Source organism: Penicillium bovifimosum (assembly GCF_028826915.1).
Source record: "Penicillium bovifimosum strain IBT 22155 chromosome Unknown utg000008l_segment0_segment0, whole genome shotgun sequence".
Taxonomy (NCBI): domain Eukaryota; kingdom Fungi; phylum Ascomycota; class Eurotiomycetes; order Eurotiales; family Aspergillaceae; genus Penicillium; species Penicillium bovifimosum.
In genome coordinates, this window is record NW_026622717.1 from 947,998 (window position 1) to 967,400 (window position 19,403).

The window sequence follows — 19,403 nt, forward strand, 5'->3', positions numbered from 1 at the left end:
TTCCCGGTGCTCTCACACCCTTCTCTCTCTCATCTTCAACCTCTCGATCTGTCACCCTTCAAAGTTCCTCCCTTATCGCCTGCCCTCGTGACCTTATCGAGCCGTGTGCGCCCCTGCATACCCTTGTCTCACGGCTTATCCGCTTCCCTTGTACCTCTTTGGGCCAACGTATCCGAACTTCAGATTGGCTCTTGGTCCTCTCCCGTCTGATTTCTTAGGCGGGAGATTCTCGCTATTGACCATTCCTTTCATCCATGTATCTCGCACAGAAACTCGACCAGAGCGCTTCATCCGGTCAAGGCCTCGCCAGTAGTGATCGTGTGATGAAACACTACACAACATGATGGTCCCTAGAGCCTTTCTCTTCAGCTCAGCACCACCACAGAAACCCTTCCATCCTCCGGGGATAGATACGCTCACTACATCGGATCTTCATCTCCCCGCAACTATGGCCGAGGCTCCCGGACCGATCACCACTATCCCGGTGGTGATTCCTCCAAAGCGTGGCTCGCGTACCACAACAGCACGTCGAGAAAATCGTTCTCGTACTCCATCTCGGACTCCATCGAAACCTTCCAAACCCTCCGAGACCTCTCGTGGCTCCTCTTCCATTTCGGCAAACGATCGCCATATACCTACGTCATTCACCTCCATGTTAGACGCCACGGCCATCCCAGTCCCTCGACGGAATTGGAGCTCACGTAGACCTCGGAAGCTTCCCCGTGGAACTTCCGCCGAGGATTTCAAGCGCATGTTGCAAGAAGAGCTCAGGTCGAAAGAAGACCACTTCTTAGATGGGACCGTCTACTCCCCCTTGACATTCTCCTCAGCCCACCGGATGACCAGAATGAGAAACTACTGGCTGACAACGATTCCGAACTTGCGTTCCCACCATCAGTGAGATCAACGTCAAGCGAGTCAATGCCGTCGTTAGACCATGGCCTAGCTTCGCCGTCCAGTTTTCCCTCGCCGCCGACTCCCCCCGGCAACAGAAGTCCACCAGAGAGGCGACAGCCTCGATACTCGCATTGCGAGGAGTGTGCCTTGGATCATCCTCTTCTCGAAACTGAAGTTGATAATTCTGACTTCACGGCGAAAGATGATGAACCTGTCATCGTCGTCGCTACAGTATCACCAAAACGATCCGCATCATTTGGGCGCCTTGGCTCTACTTTCAAGTCGAACCTCACGGCATCCTTGCGGGCTATCAAATCGGCTGCTCAATCCGTATCGACATTTGCCACACCATCTGTTCAACCGGAGGATTTCCTTACTCGATCTCTCTTCACTATCACCCCAGAGATGACCGATGATCGCCGGCCTCTACCAATGCAAGAGGCGCCTTCTCCAGAACTACGGCGTTATTTGAACCCGAGCCCGATGAACCCTGCTCCTATGTCACCGGCTGAGATGTACGTCTATCACGACCATCCCCACGACACGCCACAGCCATCCGGGACTTGCCCCGTTTCGATCCAAATGCAGACATACCGCCGGGCTAGCAGCCGCGGAAACCGACGCAACAATTTCCACATCGCAAGCACGGAACAAAAATACGTGACTTTCGACCCCGAAATCCCGCCCATGTCGCGCCAGCGCGAAGTGCGCGAGAACAGCGACTTCTTACGCGTGGTCGTTCTCGAAATGAACATGCGTCGTAGCGGCAAACTCCGCGAAGACATTCCTCCCCGCGCTCGCATCTGGTTGCCAGCACGCAAAACCACCTATCGCCTGGCGGGACAATACGAGGACGACGACAACAACACAGTTCCATCTCGCTGGATCGGCATTTCCGCCTGATAGGATTAATGTCGCACGAGAAACCCCGAACCCCCATCTTAGCGCAGAGCGCAAGAAGGGCACGATACATATTCTTTCCCCTGGCCTTGTTGCCATCACGTACATACATGTTTTGCATCTTTTCTTCTGCTTTTCGTCTTCGATTACCCTCTACCACAGCGCGGCGTTGGTGTTGGATGGTGCATGACTGGAACACATCTTTCCTCCCTTTTATTACATACCCCCATGTCTAGCTTGATAGTCTACGTCTCTGTTTTCTACGAGCCTGTTTTCCTTTGGATAATTTCGATCACCACTCAAGGCTATCTAATTGAACGAATTCCAAGGTTACGAATCAAAGTACGCTTCAAATTTTTACATCGTAATTGTAATTGTAATTCAAGGTCATACAAATATCTCCGAAGCTCTAGATAGCTTCGTAGATACTGTGTACATGTACACCTTAGGTACCTACTCCGTATGGTTCGCCCTTTCCTACCCTTTCCGCTCTGATCTGTTATCATTCTGCAGCCTATCAAAACAGATCGTCCCGGCTTGATCAACCTCGGTCCAAGACACCTATTCCATAAGGTAAGACTTATCGGTCTTCATTTTCATACGGCTATGTGCAGACGCCAGACTCCAAAAAGGCAATGTCGCAGACATCGCTAGCCAGAACATTCCTCTCGATTCCGATCTATCTCCCAAGTTCTGCGATTTCTCCGAGGCCTCTCTATTTCCATTAGATTACGACATGCTATCTGTGGACGATAATGGCTACACGACTCAAATTGATGTTGGCCTTCTTGCAGCAGTTATGTATGAAGTCACGACCGGCAACAAGTGTGAAATCGACCTCTACAGGAATAACTCTCCTACCGATGGCCGAGCGTACTGGCCAGAAAGGAAATTTTCTACCAAGTACACAAGGTGTCTGGCTTGGTTGCATCGTTGAAAATTGCTGGAATGGCAACTTTCGCAGCGCCCACGAGCTTTTGCAGGCCTTGGAATCCGTCGATTCACCATCTCCAATCGCTCGATCAAAATCTACTCGCTTCCTCGCCTCGATCAAGGATTCTGTCACAGAGCGGCCGATTACGGCAATAATTGGTATACTGAGCTTGGCCATATGTGGTCTGATCGTCGGCAGAAGGAAGTTCGGGGGATAATTCTTGTTCTTCTAGTTGATAATGAAGCCGTTGATTAGGTGGTTCTGCGGCTTCTGCGACTTACATGACTGCTGAGCACTTGATAAGGGCGCTTCAGTCACACATATACTCGGGATCTTTCAAGCAATGGTAACAATAGGTACATCTCTTCAATCAACTGGATCAAGGAGTATAAGGATAAAAAGTTCACGCTCCTTCATCAGCTTTAACTGCATAAACAACAGTTTTCCTGGTACCAACTTAGGGTTTTTTTAACGATAATAAAAAAACACCAAATTTCCGCTAAGGTATAAACACCGAACGCCATATAATCCAGCCCTCCGCTATCATCGCGGAGCCGGGAATCCTGCCAATAAATTCCTGTCAGAACCCGCAAAAGACCAAGCATATCCAAGTAAGGAAGATACTTACGCTCCTCATCCAATATCGTCCCATTCTTCCAACATTCCTCCACCCACTCCACACTAACCAAATGAGGCATCTTATTCCCGGGCTTCTCAACCAGTGAGCTCCGAAGAGAAGAGAGATCCGCCGAAGACAACGTCCCGGGATCAATTATTACATGCGTGATGCCCGCGGTTTTCAGGGATGTCGCGCTCGCGGCACCTGCAAAGCGGGCCGTGTTGTGAGCGAGGGAGAGGCGTTGATCTTCTTTTCTTAGTTCGCGGGTTGCTGGTTTCTTTTGTGGGGTGGTGTTTGCATAGAAGAGGAAGGTGAGGCCGCGGAAAAGCCAGCCACATGGCGCCGTGTAACCGGCGTTGACTTTTTCTTGCATGTCGATTTCGGTTCTTTCGAAGGTTTTTGCGTCGATTGTGTAGTCGTCTTGTGTTTGGTCCATTTGTTTGAAGATCTGGAGGGTGTAATGTCTGTTAGTAAGTTTGTGGCTTTTCGGCGCTGTCTATTGCTAGTAGGGGGTTCGTACCTCTCTGAGCTCATCGATGTTTGTGTCGCGGGCGTAGCTGTCGTTGAATTTGTCGACGTTTGCTGCGACTTCTTCTTCTTTGTCTTCTGTCATGAAGAACATATGTCTTTGAGAAGTGAGGGTTAGGTCTGTTGTTTCGTTTGACGGTTTGAAACTTACTTGGGTTCGAACGGGAGAAGAAGATCGGGTAGGCCTGTGTCTATTACATTTTGCTTGACGCAGTCAAGAAGCCAAGATGGCCGAATGATGCTTTGCTGTCCGTTCTTCTGTAATGAGGCCACTTTGACCGTCCCTGCTAAACGTTAGCCTATGGCCGGTATAGACGAGTAAAATGAAGCTCACTCCGTTCCGCAATACAAAGCGTATCCGCCGCTGCTGTGTTAGTTTGGTAGATTTTGCCCCCGTTGGCCTTTACAAGTTGTTCTAGCTCCGGTTTTGTCTTCTTTTCGGGGACGTGACACTCGGTCATTATGACTGTCTGGACGTCAGTGGGGTACACAATAACGGAAGAACATGACCAAACCACATACAGAAGTTAAGCTCATCAAAAATATGCCCAGAAGGCCCGCTGTACTTGACATCAACGTCTCCATCGTAGCCGGCAACCGCGAGTGGTTTCTTAGTGGTCCTCTTGACTCGCTTCTTGCGAGACTTATCAAGAGAGAACTCCTTCTCTCGATGCTCTTGCTCTGCATTAGACTTAAGATCAAGAAATTCTTGAACCGACAGCGCAGTCTTCCAGTCCTTGTCCTTGCGCAATTTCTTGAACCGAGGAAAGCGCAACGTCAATCCCATGCGGAATTGGTCACTGATTGCAACAGATGCAGCTTTCACACACAGAACAAGCGAGTCCGAGGGTTTGATCCACATATCGGGACGCTCATACTGGGCGTCTCCGCCAGCAAGTTCGATGAAGGCGGTTGGTGGCCTTTTGGCATCCCACTCCTTCCACTTGCCTTCCGTATGATGTCGGATTTCCTGATAATCAGCCGCAGTATACCCGCCACCAACCTTACAAAAGGACCAAAATCTCATGGATTCTGCTCCTTGTTTGTCGTTGTCGCTGCGAAGTCCACAGAGGAAACTGGACAGCGCACCTCCTCGGTGTCCAGAGCCGTAGTATCCACCAATGATAACAACGTCAAGGGACTCTCCAAATTCGGTCATGTATTCTGGTTTAACTTTCATCCAGTCATCGTGGCGCTCGTTCAGGCGATAGGGAGAGCGTGGGTTTTTCAACACAAGACCTTCAGAAGCCTCGGCAACAACTTTTCGCAAAGCTGTTTCAACTTCTGCCGCAGTGGTGGCTTCTTCGTAGGGGTGGATTTCGAATCGGCGATGGACAGGCCGGACAGTCTTCTTCAGGGCATTGCGTCGATCACGGAGTGTGTACTTTGTCAGATCTCGTCCGTTCAAATGTAAAATATCGAACACGCGGAACAACGGTCGAGGAACATTGGAGTGAGGATTGCGCTGTTCCGCCAGCGCGGCAGTCTTAAGTGTACCAAATGGAACAATGGCGTCTTGTTCAGGATCCCAAGTGATCATCTCACCATCGAGAATAATGCTCTGCACTCCGTCTATGAAAGCATCTTTCAGATATCTCGTTAAAGCACCGTTTTCATCGTTGACACCATTCCCATAGAGATAGGTGTATTCTTTCGCTTTGCGCGACCAAAAGCCGAATTTCCGGCCACCGCTAGTGGACTCGTCGGGCACCATGTGAAGTTGCATACGCTCACCGTCGAGCTTCTCCTCGATCCAAAACACGTTATCATCTTCTGTTGGCTTCATACGAGCAATTACCTTTTCGAAGGAGTGCATCTGGAATTGAGCCAGCTGGGGCTGGAAGCATTGCATCAACGCAACACCGCGTTCCTCTCCTTCAAGTCTGATGTTGGGATCATGAAGTTCCCAGCACACACGCCGCAAGCTACTGGAGATGCTATACAGGCTCTCAGCATCGGGATGCCAGACATCAAATAGCGTCCGCTCAGTAGCACCAATCTTCATCTGTCGAAGGATGACGCGAATGAGCCATAGAAGCTCTTCCGGATTCATACGCCGGTAGAACTCTGTCATTATTGGCAGTTGCTCATCCTCCTTGGATGCAGCAGATAGCTTATCCAGCTTCTCGTTGACTTCGTCGATGGTCATGTCGCCCGGCTCGATCCGCATAGGCCGCTTCGAGAGAACGTCAAAGCACCTCCCGGCAAAATCACCGGCCATGCGCGCTCCAGCACCCTGACCAGGCAGTTTCCAGTTCAGAAGATTATGGCCATCTTCTGATTCTTTATTGATCTTCATAATCTTGACGAGCATCTTTCCTATGCCCTTCTCCTTGAGGCCATACATTGGCCGATCACGATCTTTATCGGGAAGAATTAGTCGAAGGGCAGGGTAAATATCGTCGCCGACTTCCTTTCGCCATCGCGAGATGAAGCGCTCAATTACATCGCGCCGACGCTCCAATGGATTGAGATGGGCAGCACTTTTGCCATGGGGGCCGACTTTTCGACGGGCTGGAGCGGCGGTTGCGCGATCCTTCTTTATTTCACTTAAAGGGTTGAATAGGTCAAGGTACAGGTTGTGAAAGGGCCATGTTGAACCTCGATTGTGAGGTCTGTTGGGGTATCTGCCAACCGCTATGAGTGATTTGGCTCATATCAGTGTATGAGCGAGGGACTTACTTTTGGTCCAGATCCTCCTCGGTCTCTGGCTTGCGATGATCCTGCGCCAGGAGCTCGTCGGCATCCATTCTTGTTGAATAGTCAAAAGAGTGAAGTCCAACGTTGCGTTACCCCATATGTTTTTCTAGGCTGCACTGCTGATAAGATAAGTCATGGCCGATAAGATAAGTGGTAACCCGTCGCAGGCGGGGTCGACTCGCGTACGCGTTTTGGAGACATTGCAGCGAGATATTGAAATTTAAAGGCGGAAAATTACTATAAAGCACTAGATAGTAGATACGACTTTGCCAGTCATCTCAGCATCTGAAGGCGTACCTGGTGAAAATGGGGGAGTTGGTAACGGGCTCCCGGAATCTGCATAGTGAGCTCTGTTCAGTATCCAGAGTCTCAGACTATGCTAGCGAGCTATCCGATTAGGTTTAGAGCGTCAAGATTTCAGCAGAATTTTGGATCATGTGACACATATAGTCTGAGGAAACTGAGGTAAACTTCTCCGAGGAAGAATCTTAGGAGGGTAATGAGGAAGGCATCAATCATGGTGGAGATGGTGATACCACCTCATCTTCTCCTAAATGAGATAACCCCGTCATGAGTATCGTGACTACAGTTCAGCTCACCATCTAGCCCCTGGACACATAGAACCTCAAGGGCTTTGGATTTTGCTACCGGACCCTATGCAGTATGTAGTTTCAAAAGATTAGTCCCATCCAGCGTGTATAAATCTAGGCAATTGCTCGAATGAAAGCTGTGAAGAAGTGGATATGACATTGAACGTGTGCCTGAACAGAGTAGCGAGCATCCGATTCGCTAGGGTATATGGAACATATCGTTCTTGGTTGCTGTAGACCATGTACCCATCCTTCCAACATCGACTTATACATGCTCAGCATCATGCCGGTGACCCTGTTGCGCAGACGAGTGATGCGAACTCAAATGCGCAAGCCGAGTCAGTATAGCCACAGACTTCTTCGATATACTCCACGCCGTCAAACCGGACAGTATCTCACACCCAACCCGCAGGACCCCTTCGGGACCTTCAGGTCCACAAATATCACCAACTCCAGTAATATTCCCTCTCATAGAGTGGCCCTCCCGAACAAAAAGCTGCACAAGCTCATCATCACATGGCCGGTCAAGATGCACAAAACGTGGTTCACGCAGAGGCTCCGAGCGCGCCTGAGCATGCGGATCCGACTCATGAGACGTAAGGGCATGGCAAGATCCGTACGCCCACAGCGTCAAAATAGCAATGAAAGCGGCGACGGGTTCATGAAAAGCGTTCGTCGAGTAGCGGCGGATATGCCAGAGGGTTACGCCGGCGTGGACGATTGATAGACGGGCTTTGTATTGGTCGTGCTTCATCCAGCGCCAGATGTACTGCCACTCGAGGGACTGGTGTCGTTTGCTCCAGCTTAGGTTTTCTGTTGCCAGGGCGGTCGCGAGGGAGCGTATCTCACGAAAAGGAGTGAGCAGGAATAGTCGGGCGGCGTGGAGGTGGAGGACGGTTGGGTGCTCGAGCCCGGCGGCTTTCGCTACCGTGCTGTTGGCGGTCCAGTGAAGGATGTCAAGGCAGTCGCATGCGCTGTTGCGCCATTTAGAGTACGATGGGATGCCCGGGAGCCATACTGAGCCTGTGGGAATGGCGGTCTCGCGTGATTGCTTCTTTGCTGTCGGGGTCCAGGAGGATAGTGGTCGGCGGAAGTAGTCGCCCACTTCCCACATTCGGTGATAGAGAGCGTGGATGAGTAGGATATGGCTGAACTCGCCTATTCCGGGAACCACGCTCTTCTCAATGTACAAAATGTGAACTGCGTCGAGTAAGGATTCGTTGACTGTCAATGTTAGTGCTTGCTGGGACTTTTTGGTAACGAAAAAACTACCAGATGACTCCTCCCACAATGGTAACCATGCCTCTGCGGAAGGCGCTTGCCATAATTTCTCATGAGCGGGCAGTGCAGCTTGTCCGTCGTCTAGGACTAGCAGCGGTCGGTCATCGAAGGAGTATGCAAGTGTGCAATCCACGAGCTATTATGGTCAGTAGGAATGTCGGATTCCTTCCTCAGTTGAGCTTACCCATATGCAGTAGCCAGTGCGTCTCCTGACCTCATCTCGAATCCAAGACATCCAGGCTTCTTTTGGTGACGGCCCATTGAAGTTTGGCCTTAGTGGTGCCAATAATCGGGAAGTCTTCAGAAGTCCCACTAAGTCACCAAAAGCGCTCAAACCCGAGGTCCTTCCTTCCTCGCTTTTGCCATGAAGAAGCCCAATGCAATTGAATAACATAGCTTGCATTAGCTCAATAGAAGCATCTCCAGGTTGCTTGTTTGCTTTCTGAGGCCGGAATATGGTTAGTTGGAAAGGAACAACGGTGACGGGCGTGAAAAGAATTCTCACCTCAGCATAGATGCCTCGTCGAATGAATTCGTGAAAAGCAACTGTACATTGTTCCATGTCGGAGATGGCGGATACGTGGCAGCCAAGTGCTATTATTGACAAAGCCAGAAGCCAATGGCATGTATTTGGATCGAATGTAGGAAGGTGTAGAACCGGATAAACAGGTTGAAAAGAATCGAAGAAAAAGACGATGAACTGGTTGCATTCATGGACAGTAGGGAACTTCTCGGACTTGAACGTCTCAAAGAACGGATTTGGTTTGCAACATAGGTGAATGAATTGCCGATGGATCTTGTCGTACGTGGAGGCCTCAATTCGTCGGGGAAAGCGGGCTGCACCTTCCGATATCTGATTTGTTCGAATTTCATGAATGCCGGGGAAGTTGAAACAGCGGTCGAGGTCTTCGGCAAACAGCTGCCTGTCAACATCGACGGGGTCTACAGATGAGGGGGACCAATGTGCAAGTCTCTTTCTGTACTTTGGGAGTCTGGACCTAGCACCATCAACGTAGTAGTCCGCGGACCGCTTAGCTGAACCCACTGATTCGTCATAAGGAGAAGGCTCGCTTCCAGCGCGAGCAGGCTGGCCGGGGCTTTCAATATCGTTTCCTCGAGAAACATGCAAAGACGGCGTCCGGGAGGCTATTCCTGGATGCAATGGACTGGTTGGCCCAGCGCTGATCGCCGACGGTTGCCACACTGGCCGAGAGAAATAGGTACCCGGGCTGAAAGACTGGTTGTATTGAGATGGGACGCTAATAGAACGTGGTGCCTGGCTACTGGAAGTACCAGAAAGTAACTCGCCAGGGAGCCAATTGACCGTAGATAACATGGACTGGTCGAAAAATGCGGGATCAAACTCTAACGACATCTCTGGGTTTGTTGCCATGGGTATTGCGAGATCACTTGCTGAGTTGGCCAGTCCCGGCTTGGGGTTCCTCAGTTCAGGGTCCAAATTGTTGGATGAATCGACCGAGAATTCTCCGGAAGCGTTGGACTTCGAGTTATCGCAAGCCTGGCTAATATCTCCTGGGTAAGCATCCGGTGGCAGTTGTGCTGCTGCAGACAGCCCTTGTGTCTCATTTGTGAGATATAAACGAGGGTTTGAGGCATCTGCGATGAAAGGTGCGTCCTGTGGGGATTGCTGATTGTGGCCACTGCCGGTGGTGGATGCTACTTTCAGCGAAGTTTTAGATGATGGCTCCACCCCGCCAGGGTTGCCTATTGAGAACTTGTTCTGGTGGGATGGTTTCTTCGAATCGTGATGTAGGGGGTTGAGGTTGTCGTCCTGTGCCTCAGCTTCCTGCATGGCCTTTGCCTTAGACCGCCGTTGCGTAGGATATTGACACTCGAGCGAGCGAGCATCACATCGTCCGCACGGCACGCCGCCACTACATCGGACTCTCGCTGTAGCGCAACTAAAGCATGCACGGAATGTTTTGACCGTGATCCGATGGGTGCGACCCTTGCCCCCTTCGCTCCCTGGCGCATGGTGACTAAGTTCATGTCGATGGAGAGTATCCCTATAACTGGTCAGCGTGTGATGTTGATATTCCGGGTTAGGTATGAAGGCGCATACGTTCTTGAGAAATGGCGACCACATTGCGCACATTCAAACGGCTTTTCCTTTGTATGACTCCGTAGATGTCGTTTCAGATGCTCTGGCCGCCGGAAAGTACTGCTACACAATGAGCACCGAATGTGGCCGTTACTCAATTCCTCCCGGTCTGCATTCTGATCAACTGTATCTTGGAGAACTTTAGTGCCGAGCTCCCAACATGAAGGTCTTACTCACCTTGGGCATTATCTTTGCCCGAGAGCATCTCCAAATATCAGAGAAGCAGTACTTCCCTAAGCTGTTATGCAAGTCACATTGCAGATGCAGAGGGGAAGCAGAAATAGAGGAGTGGAGGTGACGGGCTTTTTAGTTAAACGCGAAACGGCTCGGGTTCGGTTAAATAAAGTCCGGGGTGAGCCAGTCTCCATGAATTCCATGATGTAACCGCGTAGTTAAGCTTGGATTTTTAATGTATGGAAAAGACATTAACCTCCTCCTGGTATTTTCATTTCAACTTTCAATATCCTAACATTCAATATTGTATCATTGTGTACGAGGTAAGTACGAGTTGGCGCGTAGAGAAAACGTGTCGGTCGCGACCGTCGCGTGCACGGGCATCTGCCTAAGCATCTCTCCCCTAAACATCACAACAGAAGCGCATGATCATCGTGGATCATCCTGATTATCCTAGTCCTTGTGTGTGACTGTCGAGTCTGTGAAATAGACCGGGGATATCGATTCCATGAATGGCGAGGCCGCTAAATCCGCGAACCAGCGGTTGGCGCCTGTCTCCCGGAATGACGCTCTACAAGGGGCCACGCTCGCCTTTCAAAATTCCCGAGATTCAGCGCCCGGTGTGAAGAGCAATTCTGCGACTACTGCAGCCGCAATGGCAAGCGATCGCCAACCGCTCGGTCGCCAGCGGACTGGATCCGACGTCGGGCCAGAAGTGGGCTCCGTAAAAGATAAGATCGGGAGACTGACAGCTCGGCCACTGTCGCCCACCAATGCACCAAATGTCCGGGGTCGAAGCTCGGCCTCGGCTCTATCCGTGGCCCTCTCGTCGGCCCCAGAGGTTGCGGCACGGCTCGCTGCATCAAGATCTCCTGCGCGAGAAATCGTAGCCCCCTCATCATCGACAGCCAGACTTGGCGCAGTACGAAGTGCAAGTCGGGCACCACCCCCACCAGAAAAGCGACAGCTACCGTCCCCTGCTCCGGTCCGCCCGACTCAGGGGAGATATAGTCCCTTGGACCGCATGCTGCAAGAGCATGAATTTGCATCTGATTCAAATCTGCCTACATTCGGGCGCTCTCCATCCCAACATTCCCGCGCAACTACAGAGAATCACGATAGTCGAGCACCAAGCCTTCACCCCACCGTGGGGTCTCGGCAGTCTTCTGTGCCACCAGATCAATCGAAACCAAGGCTCCCTCCACGAGCGCCTCCATCACGCGGCTCTAGCAGAACCAGTGGACCCGTTGGGACACCTCTGCGATCATCCTCCAGGGCGATATCTATAGCAGGCCAGTCCATCCGATCCAATGGAACCAGTACCTCCAACCTCACAGATGACTCCACCGGCATGAGTGAGGAAGCCCTGTCCAATGCCATTGTTGCCTCATCCCTGGCCTCAGCACGAGCATCCCCCTCGATCAAAGTTCCCCCACCGCTGCCTCCCCAGCGACGGCGGGCACGGTCCATCTTACATCTTGCTCACTCGCCCAAGAGTGATCTATCTCGGACGCCAAGCCCGCCGAAGGGTATGCCGCACACACTCCGCGGCATGCCGAAAGAACACGATGCCGATCATCGAAAACGCCGAAACCCTCTAAACAAACACCCTCATAAGCACAACGAGGGCAATCGCAAGCACTGGCGGCGCGAAGTTACCGAGAAGGAACGCAAACGATATGAAGGCGTGTGGGCCTCGAATAAAGGGCTTCTCATCCCTTTCGGCATTCAAAATGAAAGAACCTTAAAATGGCCCTCGAATGCTTCGGATATGGTCCTTAACCTAGTGGTGCGGGAGATCTGGTCCCGCAGCCGGCTGCCGGAAGTTGTCCTGCAGCAAGTGTGGGATCTAGTGGACCACCAAAATATTGGGCTCTTGTCGCGTGAGGAATTCGTGGTTGGAATGTGGTTGATCGACCAGACGTTGTCGGGACATAAGCTCCCCGTGAAGGTCCCCGACAGTGTCTGGGAGAGTGTGAGGCATGTCGCGGGGATTAAGCTCCCCCTCGCAGAAAAGGCCAAGGGCCCCAAGGCCCACAAGTAGATCAGTATTTCCGATTCGGGTTATGCACATCATCCCTATCGATCTGTACGTACTACTGTACTGTCTATTGTACATGCAAAGTTGCAAACGGTCTTACAATCCAATAAGATCCATAGTTAGTATACCGCCAGTCGCTTGACGAACCCTTTGAAGTTTGGGGGATCCACAGGGCCAGGTATTTGATATTTGATATCACATTTCTTTTTCCTTTTTCGACTTTGACCGAAGTCTGTTTGGCTCTAGGGCTGGAGCCTGGAGAGGCTGAAGAGTATCTGCCCATGATCGACGATCCACAGATCATATTGGGAGCACGGAGTACGGAGACTCGGCTTCATGATCACCTACAGGGGTGTACACCGTGTGGGACGTGGGTAATCTTATCCCATCGGCACTTGAATTAGCGTGCGAGCGTGTGGACCCACGTGATCGTGTTCCAGACCGTAATATTACATTCCCTGGTTGCCACCGAGGCTTAATTAGAGTGGGTAAACCATGGTATCGGTATGTTCACATCTGAAATTATTCAATTAACTTATCGACCGAATTCCTTTCGTCCTTTCCCAAGATCCGAGAAATCGGCTATATATGAGTTCATATGAGTTCAACCTAATCTCCCTCTTTCAATTATACCTCCGACGATCAATGCGCCCAAATGCGCCCATTTTGACAAATCTCCAATTCGGGGAGGATCTTTGTTTCGGTGCCAAAAAGCAAATCCCGAACGTCCCCACGGCTCGGGATTTGGGAAGATCAAGCAATCAAATATCCCATCTCTATATCAACTACTCTTTCTTTCTAATGAATGTGAAGAATGCACCTCAACTAGGCGATCTGATCCGAAAGACAAGAGGTGTCCCGATGTGGTTTTGTAGATAATTGTGGAGGTTCTTCTACTGTCGTGTGATTCGCCATGACCGATACTCTCCACGACTCGACGGCGCCTCGGCCGGTTCGCAAGAAGTTTGCCAAACCGCCAGTCAAAGTAGCCTGTCTGCCCTGGTGAGCAAATCCCGTGGAGAGACAATATTAAAGACCTCTCCACTAATCGGTTATTCCAGCCGGGCGTCGAGAACGCGATGTGGCGGCCAGATGCCATGTGCAAACGTATGTACTTTTCCATCTTATGAGTGCCGATTTGTCGACCACATCGGGGTCTGATGATTATGCATGCATCTGACTGATGGTTTTCATGCTTAGTGTGTCAACAAAAACAGAGAGTGTACTTATTTGCCTAGCAAACGAGGCGGGCCACGCAAAAAGAAGGAGAAGTCCTCGTTGTCCCCAGAGGAAGAACCGAGCCACGATGACGCTCAATATGTGGGTGTGCCTTCACCTTCGGAATTTGAAGAAGGTAAGTTCTTGCAATTATATCAGCAAACAATATATACTTAACTAGGAAACCATAGCACCGGGGATGTTCAGTCAAATCGATGAACTGTCCGTGCCTGGCGCAGGTCTGAGACATCTCGAGTTCCAGTCTGACGTTCCATCGATGTTTGAGGGCTTCTTCACTGGTGACGGGGGCCAGTCGCATATGCGAGTGCCCCCTACGCCGCCCTCCCTCAACAGCGCTCAGTCTTTCGTGAGGACCTACGGAAGTGAAGCGGAAATGTACGTCATTTGTTGTACATGAATGTGATCTATACGTTGCTAATATCCCCAGTTTGAACGCCTACTATGATTTTATTCATTACTACTTTCCCATTCTTCCGCCGCGGGCAGCACCACCATGCCGTGATCGGCCCTTGGACCGTCCAGTCCCATGTTCAAACAACTCTGAGCCGACGATGATGTACCGGCCTCGTTCACCTCTAAGTCTTGCGATTTCCGCAATCTTGGCTCTGGTTCCACATCCAAATGATATGGACCCGTCCTCGCCAGCGTTTGTAATGCAGCGCAGAGCATACGCACATAGTTTCGCTCAACTTGCCAATACAACTATCGAAGCAGAGTGCGATCTTGACATGTCGTCGAATGACCCTGGCCAGGCATTATCCTCCTCACGTCCTTTCATCGGCCGGGAAAGGTTCCACCCCCAAACTCCGGTGGACCTTGAGAGCCTCCTGGCTCTCTTGGTACTCTCGGTTTATGAGTACGCCCAGCGTGGTAATTTGCTCAAGATGCGATATCGTGCCGGTCAGGCTCTTGCCATTGCTTTGGACAAGGGTCTCCATGCCCAAATGGGCGATGATGAGTATTCGGAGGCTCGACGAAGAGCTTGGTGGATGACGGTATGATCACCTCCCATTCGATTGGAATATAATGGTCTAACTTTTTTTAGTATTACTGCGTGATTCAAGGCTCTATTGTTAGCACAACGGTAAGCATCGTTCAAGTATGTTGTTCTGAAGAGGAATGAGTCTAACATGCCAGTAGATGCCTGCCATCGTGATCAACGACCCTCAATTCACAACTCCGTATCCTACATTTTCATCAGACACCGAGGTTTGCACCCAAATCCTTGTGGATGATTTCCATTTACTTACAACTGTTCAGGGTTGGTCGATCTTAATACAAGCGCAGCAAGTACTTGTATCGGCGACTCAATTCATCGGCGACCTAACCAAGTGCCTTGCATCTCAATCGGGCATGTACTATATGTTCGAGAGAATGCAACAACTGGATGCCTGGACGAACTCTGTCATTGCGCAAGTCGAATTGCTTCCCCTTGTGCCGCCGACACATGGCTTTGGTGACCACGATGAAACGATCACAGCACAAAGCATACGTGCAATATCCCGAATCAAACTATCCAGGTCAGCGCTCCTCCCATTCCCACATATAGACCCATGTATTAACACCATCCCCAGCGCACAAATCAAAACGCACCGCTTCCGAGCCTTCTCCGACATCCCAATCTTCATCAAGAGACACTGCGACCTAACAGCAGCAACCCAAGCCGCCGCCAACCCAAACATCTCCCCCAAACCCTCAGGAATCCACAACATATCCTGCTCCTGCACAACCCTAACATCCTTCGAGCGAGCCCCCTCATCAGACTACATGACCCCATCCGACTCATCCACCTCCTCCGAAATCCCCCCAGATCCCTACACCCCGCAGTACTCGCAATACTCCTTTGCCTCCGGCTTCCCCTACAGCAGCCAGCAATCCGCCAAAATCTGCCTCCAGGCCGCCCTCGTCATCTCCCGCATGTTCCACAGCCTGCCGGTCCCACAGCCCCTGACGCATTCACCACCCGACCCGGCCCGTCCTTTACCTCGGACCATGCCCTCCTTTGCCTGCTGTCTGATGCAGAGTAGCTACGCTCTTTTCATGATCTACTACAAGGCGCGTGTGGCGAAACAGCTCTCACCCGATTCGGAGAACGAACGGGGGAGGGATGCGACTGGGCAGCTGATCGAGGAGTTGCGGCAGGGGTTGGAGAGAATTATCGGTACGGTGTCGAATTATTCGCAGGCTTTTGAGGCTTTGGATGGGATGAGAGGTTCGTTTCCTTCGTTTCGTGATATGCGGGGTTCTCTTGCTAATGATCTGATAGATGAAATCGAAGGTGCATATAAAACGGCGTTCCCGACTGCATTGGTATAGGCGTTTTCCCGTTTCTGTATTTGCGCTTTTCTCTGCCTTCTAGTTCTGGGACTTGGACATGGATATACAAGTATGTTTCACGGCCAGTGGCTTCTTTCCATATCGATTGATTCAGGGCGTTTCTTGGCATATTCGGGGGTATTTTTGAAGAATGATCTGCTTCTGGGTGGACGAATTCATACGTATACGAATGATAACTCCGATATAACATTGATCAAAGCCTACTAGCAAACCATACATGTACGTAGCACTAGTAGAGAGAACGTGTATTTCTAACCAAAAGGATTCGCTAATAACAAATCGTAACAAGCAAGATGCTCTATATTTTGGCCAAAGAACCTAGAGCTTGGATCGAATACCCTCAAGCCGGAACTTGACATCTTTCAGGGCTTTACTGGTAGGCTTCCAGTCGTCAAACTGGCGGAGCAATTGTATAGTCTCGTCGTACATCTCCCGTCGCACATGTTCTTCTTCCAAGAGACCGCGCATAGCGAAGGGGAGAATATAAGGATTTGGCGTGGTGGAGCTGCTGGCTCGCTTGATGCTGAGCGAGGAGTCTGGAACGGAAGATGTCTCCAGTGCGAATTGAATGGCCATACTGGGAAAGTGTGTTAGTGTTGGAAATAGAAGAGGTGTTCGCGTTTTACATACGCATACACGGCTTCGTCGTCGTATAGCCGGGAATGTCCTTCTCCTGAGTATAGACTCCCGGCGAGCGGGGTGCTGAGTTCGCGGATTAGACCATGATCGGATATACCGAGGTTACGGAGCTTGAGGGCGAAGCCGACTAAGTGAGAGAGGCTGTAGTCTAGTATTAGCGTTGTTGATCAGGTGGAGAAACGGAAGGTATGTGCTTACAAGCTTGGGGCATGCACCCGGCCGTCCACGAAGACGGCGCGGTAGACGTAGGGGTGAGTGATTGGCGAAAAAAGCGAGGACTATAGGCGAATTAGCGACGTGGTTTATACTTGAATGGTGTAGATATGAACGCACCTCCAATGAAACGAGTTGATCGTCAATACTTCCGATATAAGAAATGCGAACACCGAAATCAAGAGCACATTTGAGACCAGCTTCGTACTCTTTCGAGACCTTGCTGAAAGGCAATGCGAAGTCGAACAGCTCTCCAGCCGAGCCACTGATCCACCGAGAGCGATAATCCGCGAATGGGCCAAGGTTCACACCTGCCATGGCGCAGATTCCAACTCTCTTACCGTCAAGACAGCCGAACTGAATAAGCTTGGCGACGAGCATAATTCCTACTGGCACGCCTTGACTGTGACATGCGATCATTATGAAATCTGCTTTGCGGATCTCCTCCATCCAGTTCAAAAGCAGCTTCCACAGGAGGTCCACTCGCTCCGTGATCCGGCCTTCGCCTTCCAATGCGATCTTCTCAATTTCGCAGGAGTAACCATGGCCTTCGGTGTACTTCCGAACTGCCTCAGCTGCCATATTGGAGAAGCGGATGGACGTCCCGGTAGGCTGCCCGATGATGTTTCGAATGAACGGAGCTGGGAAATACCCGTGCACTCCAATAGCCAAGGCGCGTCTGACACGTACTGCTTCTCTGACCCTGCTGACATGTCTGGTTTCTGGTCCCTTTCCGTAATGCAGGATTCGACCAAGGCTCTGCAGAATCGAAGGCGATGCCTCGAATGGGTACGTTTCTTCGAAACTTGGTAGTACTTGATTGGGAAGGATTTTCTGTAATTGTTTTGGAGGGGTGAAATCGGCTGGTCGGGGCTCAGTGGGTGGTGTGGTTGTTGACGTGTCTTCAAGGTTGGCCTTGTTGTCTTTGGGCGGCTTGACTGTCACGCTGCCTTTCTGGGTTATCTTCACATTTGGGTCTGTATTTGGCTCAGCCGGTGTAGCTTTCGACTGGGCATTGGGTTCCACTGATGCCTCGATAGCTTCGCCTTGCTGCGGTCCATCTGATGGTTCAGCTTTGGCCGATTCCTTAGACCAGAATGACCAGCCAGATGATCTCGTGGTTCCGACTGGGGTCTGTGATCCACTTGTCGGTTTCTTTGCATCATCTGGGGGATCTGGGGGAGCCATGTCTGCGCTGGAAGACTCGGTAGGACTATCCTTCGTTGAAGGAGCGGCCGTAGATGGTGTAGATTCTTCTTGCTTGCTCCGTATAGGCATACCATACCACATCTGAAGCCACGATCGCTTTTGGGCGGTGGAGGTAGGTTCGTCAGTATCGTTGCTCTGGTCTGTCACTGGTTCTGGTTCCTCTCCCCGTGTCGTGGAGTCTTTTACGGGAGGTCCAGCTCCCTGCTCTATACTTTGGTCTTCGGACGACGGATGTTCCGCAGCTTCCGTAGATTCAGTGGCATTCGAATTCGCGGCACCTTCAGGTGTAGCTGATGGTCCATATAACCATGAAAGCCAACCAGGGGATTGGCCGGTGCCCTTGGTAGATGGGGTATTCTCGGCGTCGGGCGTGGTCTTCTGCTCCTTGGCCGGTTCCTCTAATGGCTTGGAATCACTCTCGCCAAGTGTTTCTTTATCGGATGTTGCCGATTCGGCAGCCGTGGGTTCCCCAGACTCTTCGGCAGCAGTTGAAGACGAACCGTCTGATGCAACGTTGACTCGGGTTGTGGTAGCGTTAGCAGGCAGAGACCTGGTCGACGCGCCCGCTTTTCGTGTGAGTTGAATGGAAGGGTGTCGGTTCTTTGTGGGGTTGTCAAGAAGGGAAGTGGATGAGCTAGTGATGTTCGATGCTACATTTCTGGCGGCTGATATGCTCTCACGGGCAACCTCGGTAACTGGTGCTGCCTTGGAGACTCTCGCAACAGAGGACCAGGATCCGGGGTACCAGTTCTATAAAGTGAACAGCGAACAATCAGTAGATGGAAAACATAAGGCCTGTCTCAGCTTGAGAGACCAAAGGCTTACAGTGTTGCGCCCCCGTGACTGGGAGTCTGAGCTGTCTCCGCCGTCACTGTTCAGTGGAGCCGGCGAGTCCCCGCCGGAGGGGCTGGTCTTCAATCTCTTGCCAGATCCCGTGGGCGTCATGGAGGTAAGTCTGAAAACATCAGGTCTAGAACTAA

At 51.1% G+C, this 19,403-nt stretch overlaps 6 protein-coding genes across 6 annotated transcripts; 3 read left to right on the plus strand and 3 right to left on the minus strand.

Moving 5' to 3' along the window:
* Positions 1-340: 340 nt before the first annotated feature.
* Positions 341-1,800, plus strand: N7515_010041 (uncharacterized protein; the record flags this gene model as incomplete). Its single annotated transcript, XM_056670784.1, has 2 exons — positions 341-771; positions 831-1,800. The coding sequence occupies 2 exons, from the start codon at positions 341-343 to the stop codon at positions 1,798-1,800; spliced, it is 1,401 nt and encodes a 466-aa protein (XP_056517157.1).
* Positions 1,801-3,274: 1,474 nt separating this feature from the next.
* Positions 3,275-6,628, minus strand: N7515_010042 (DNA ligase (ATP) DNL4; the record flags this gene model as incomplete). Its single annotated transcript, XM_056670785.1, has 7 exons — positions 3,275-3,294; positions 3,360-3,798; positions 3,871-3,976; positions 4,030-4,162; positions 4,213-4,344; positions 4,401-6,505; positions 6,561-6,628. 7 exons carry the CDS (start codon positions 6,626-6,628, stop codon positions 3,275-3,277), a joined length of 3,003 nt encoding a protein of 1,000 aa, XP_056517158.1.
* Positions 6,629-7,433: 805 nt separating this feature from the next.
* N7515_010043 (uncharacterized protein) lies at positions 7,434-10,776 on the minus strand (the record flags this gene model as incomplete). Its single annotated transcript, XM_056670786.1, has 4 exons — positions 7,434-8,585; positions 8,634-10,476; positions 10,533-10,695; positions 10,749-10,776. The coding sequence occupies 4 exons, from the start codon at positions 10,774-10,776 to the stop codon at positions 7,434-7,436; spliced, it is 3,186 nt and encodes a 1,061-aa protein (XP_056517159.1).
* Positions 10,777-11,253: 477 nt separating this feature from the next.
* Positions 11,254-12,789, plus strand: irs4 (the record flags this gene model as incomplete). The annotated part of the gene is made up of 1 exon (XM_056670787.1): positions 11,254-12,789. One exon carries the CDS (start codon positions 11,254-11,256, stop codon positions 12,787-12,789), a length of 1,536 nt encoding a protein of 511 aa, XP_056517160.1.
* Positions 12,790-13,699: 910 nt separating this feature from the next.
* N7515_010045 (uncharacterized protein) lies at positions 13,700-16,341 on the plus strand (the record flags this gene model as incomplete). Its single annotated transcript, XM_056670788.1, has 6 exons — positions 13,700-13,788; positions 14,025-14,140; positions 14,196-14,400; positions 14,453-15,020; positions 15,071-15,109; positions 15,166-16,341. 6 exons carry the CDS (start codon positions 13,700-13,702, stop codon positions 16,339-16,341), a joined length of 2,193 nt encoding a protein of 730 aa, XP_056517161.1.
* Positions 16,342-16,680: 339 nt separating this feature from the next.
* N7515_010046 (uncharacterized protein) lies at positions 16,681-19,368 on the minus strand (the record flags this gene model as incomplete). The annotated part of the gene is made up of 5 exons (XM_056670789.1): positions 16,681-16,939; positions 16,993-17,142; positions 17,200-17,279; positions 17,335-19,173; positions 19,249-19,368. The coding sequence occupies 5 exons, from the start codon at positions 19,366-19,368 to the stop codon at positions 16,681-16,683; spliced, it is 2,448 nt and encodes an 815-aa protein (XP_056517162.1).
* Between the last annotated feature and the right edge of the window lie 35 nt (positions 19,369-19,403).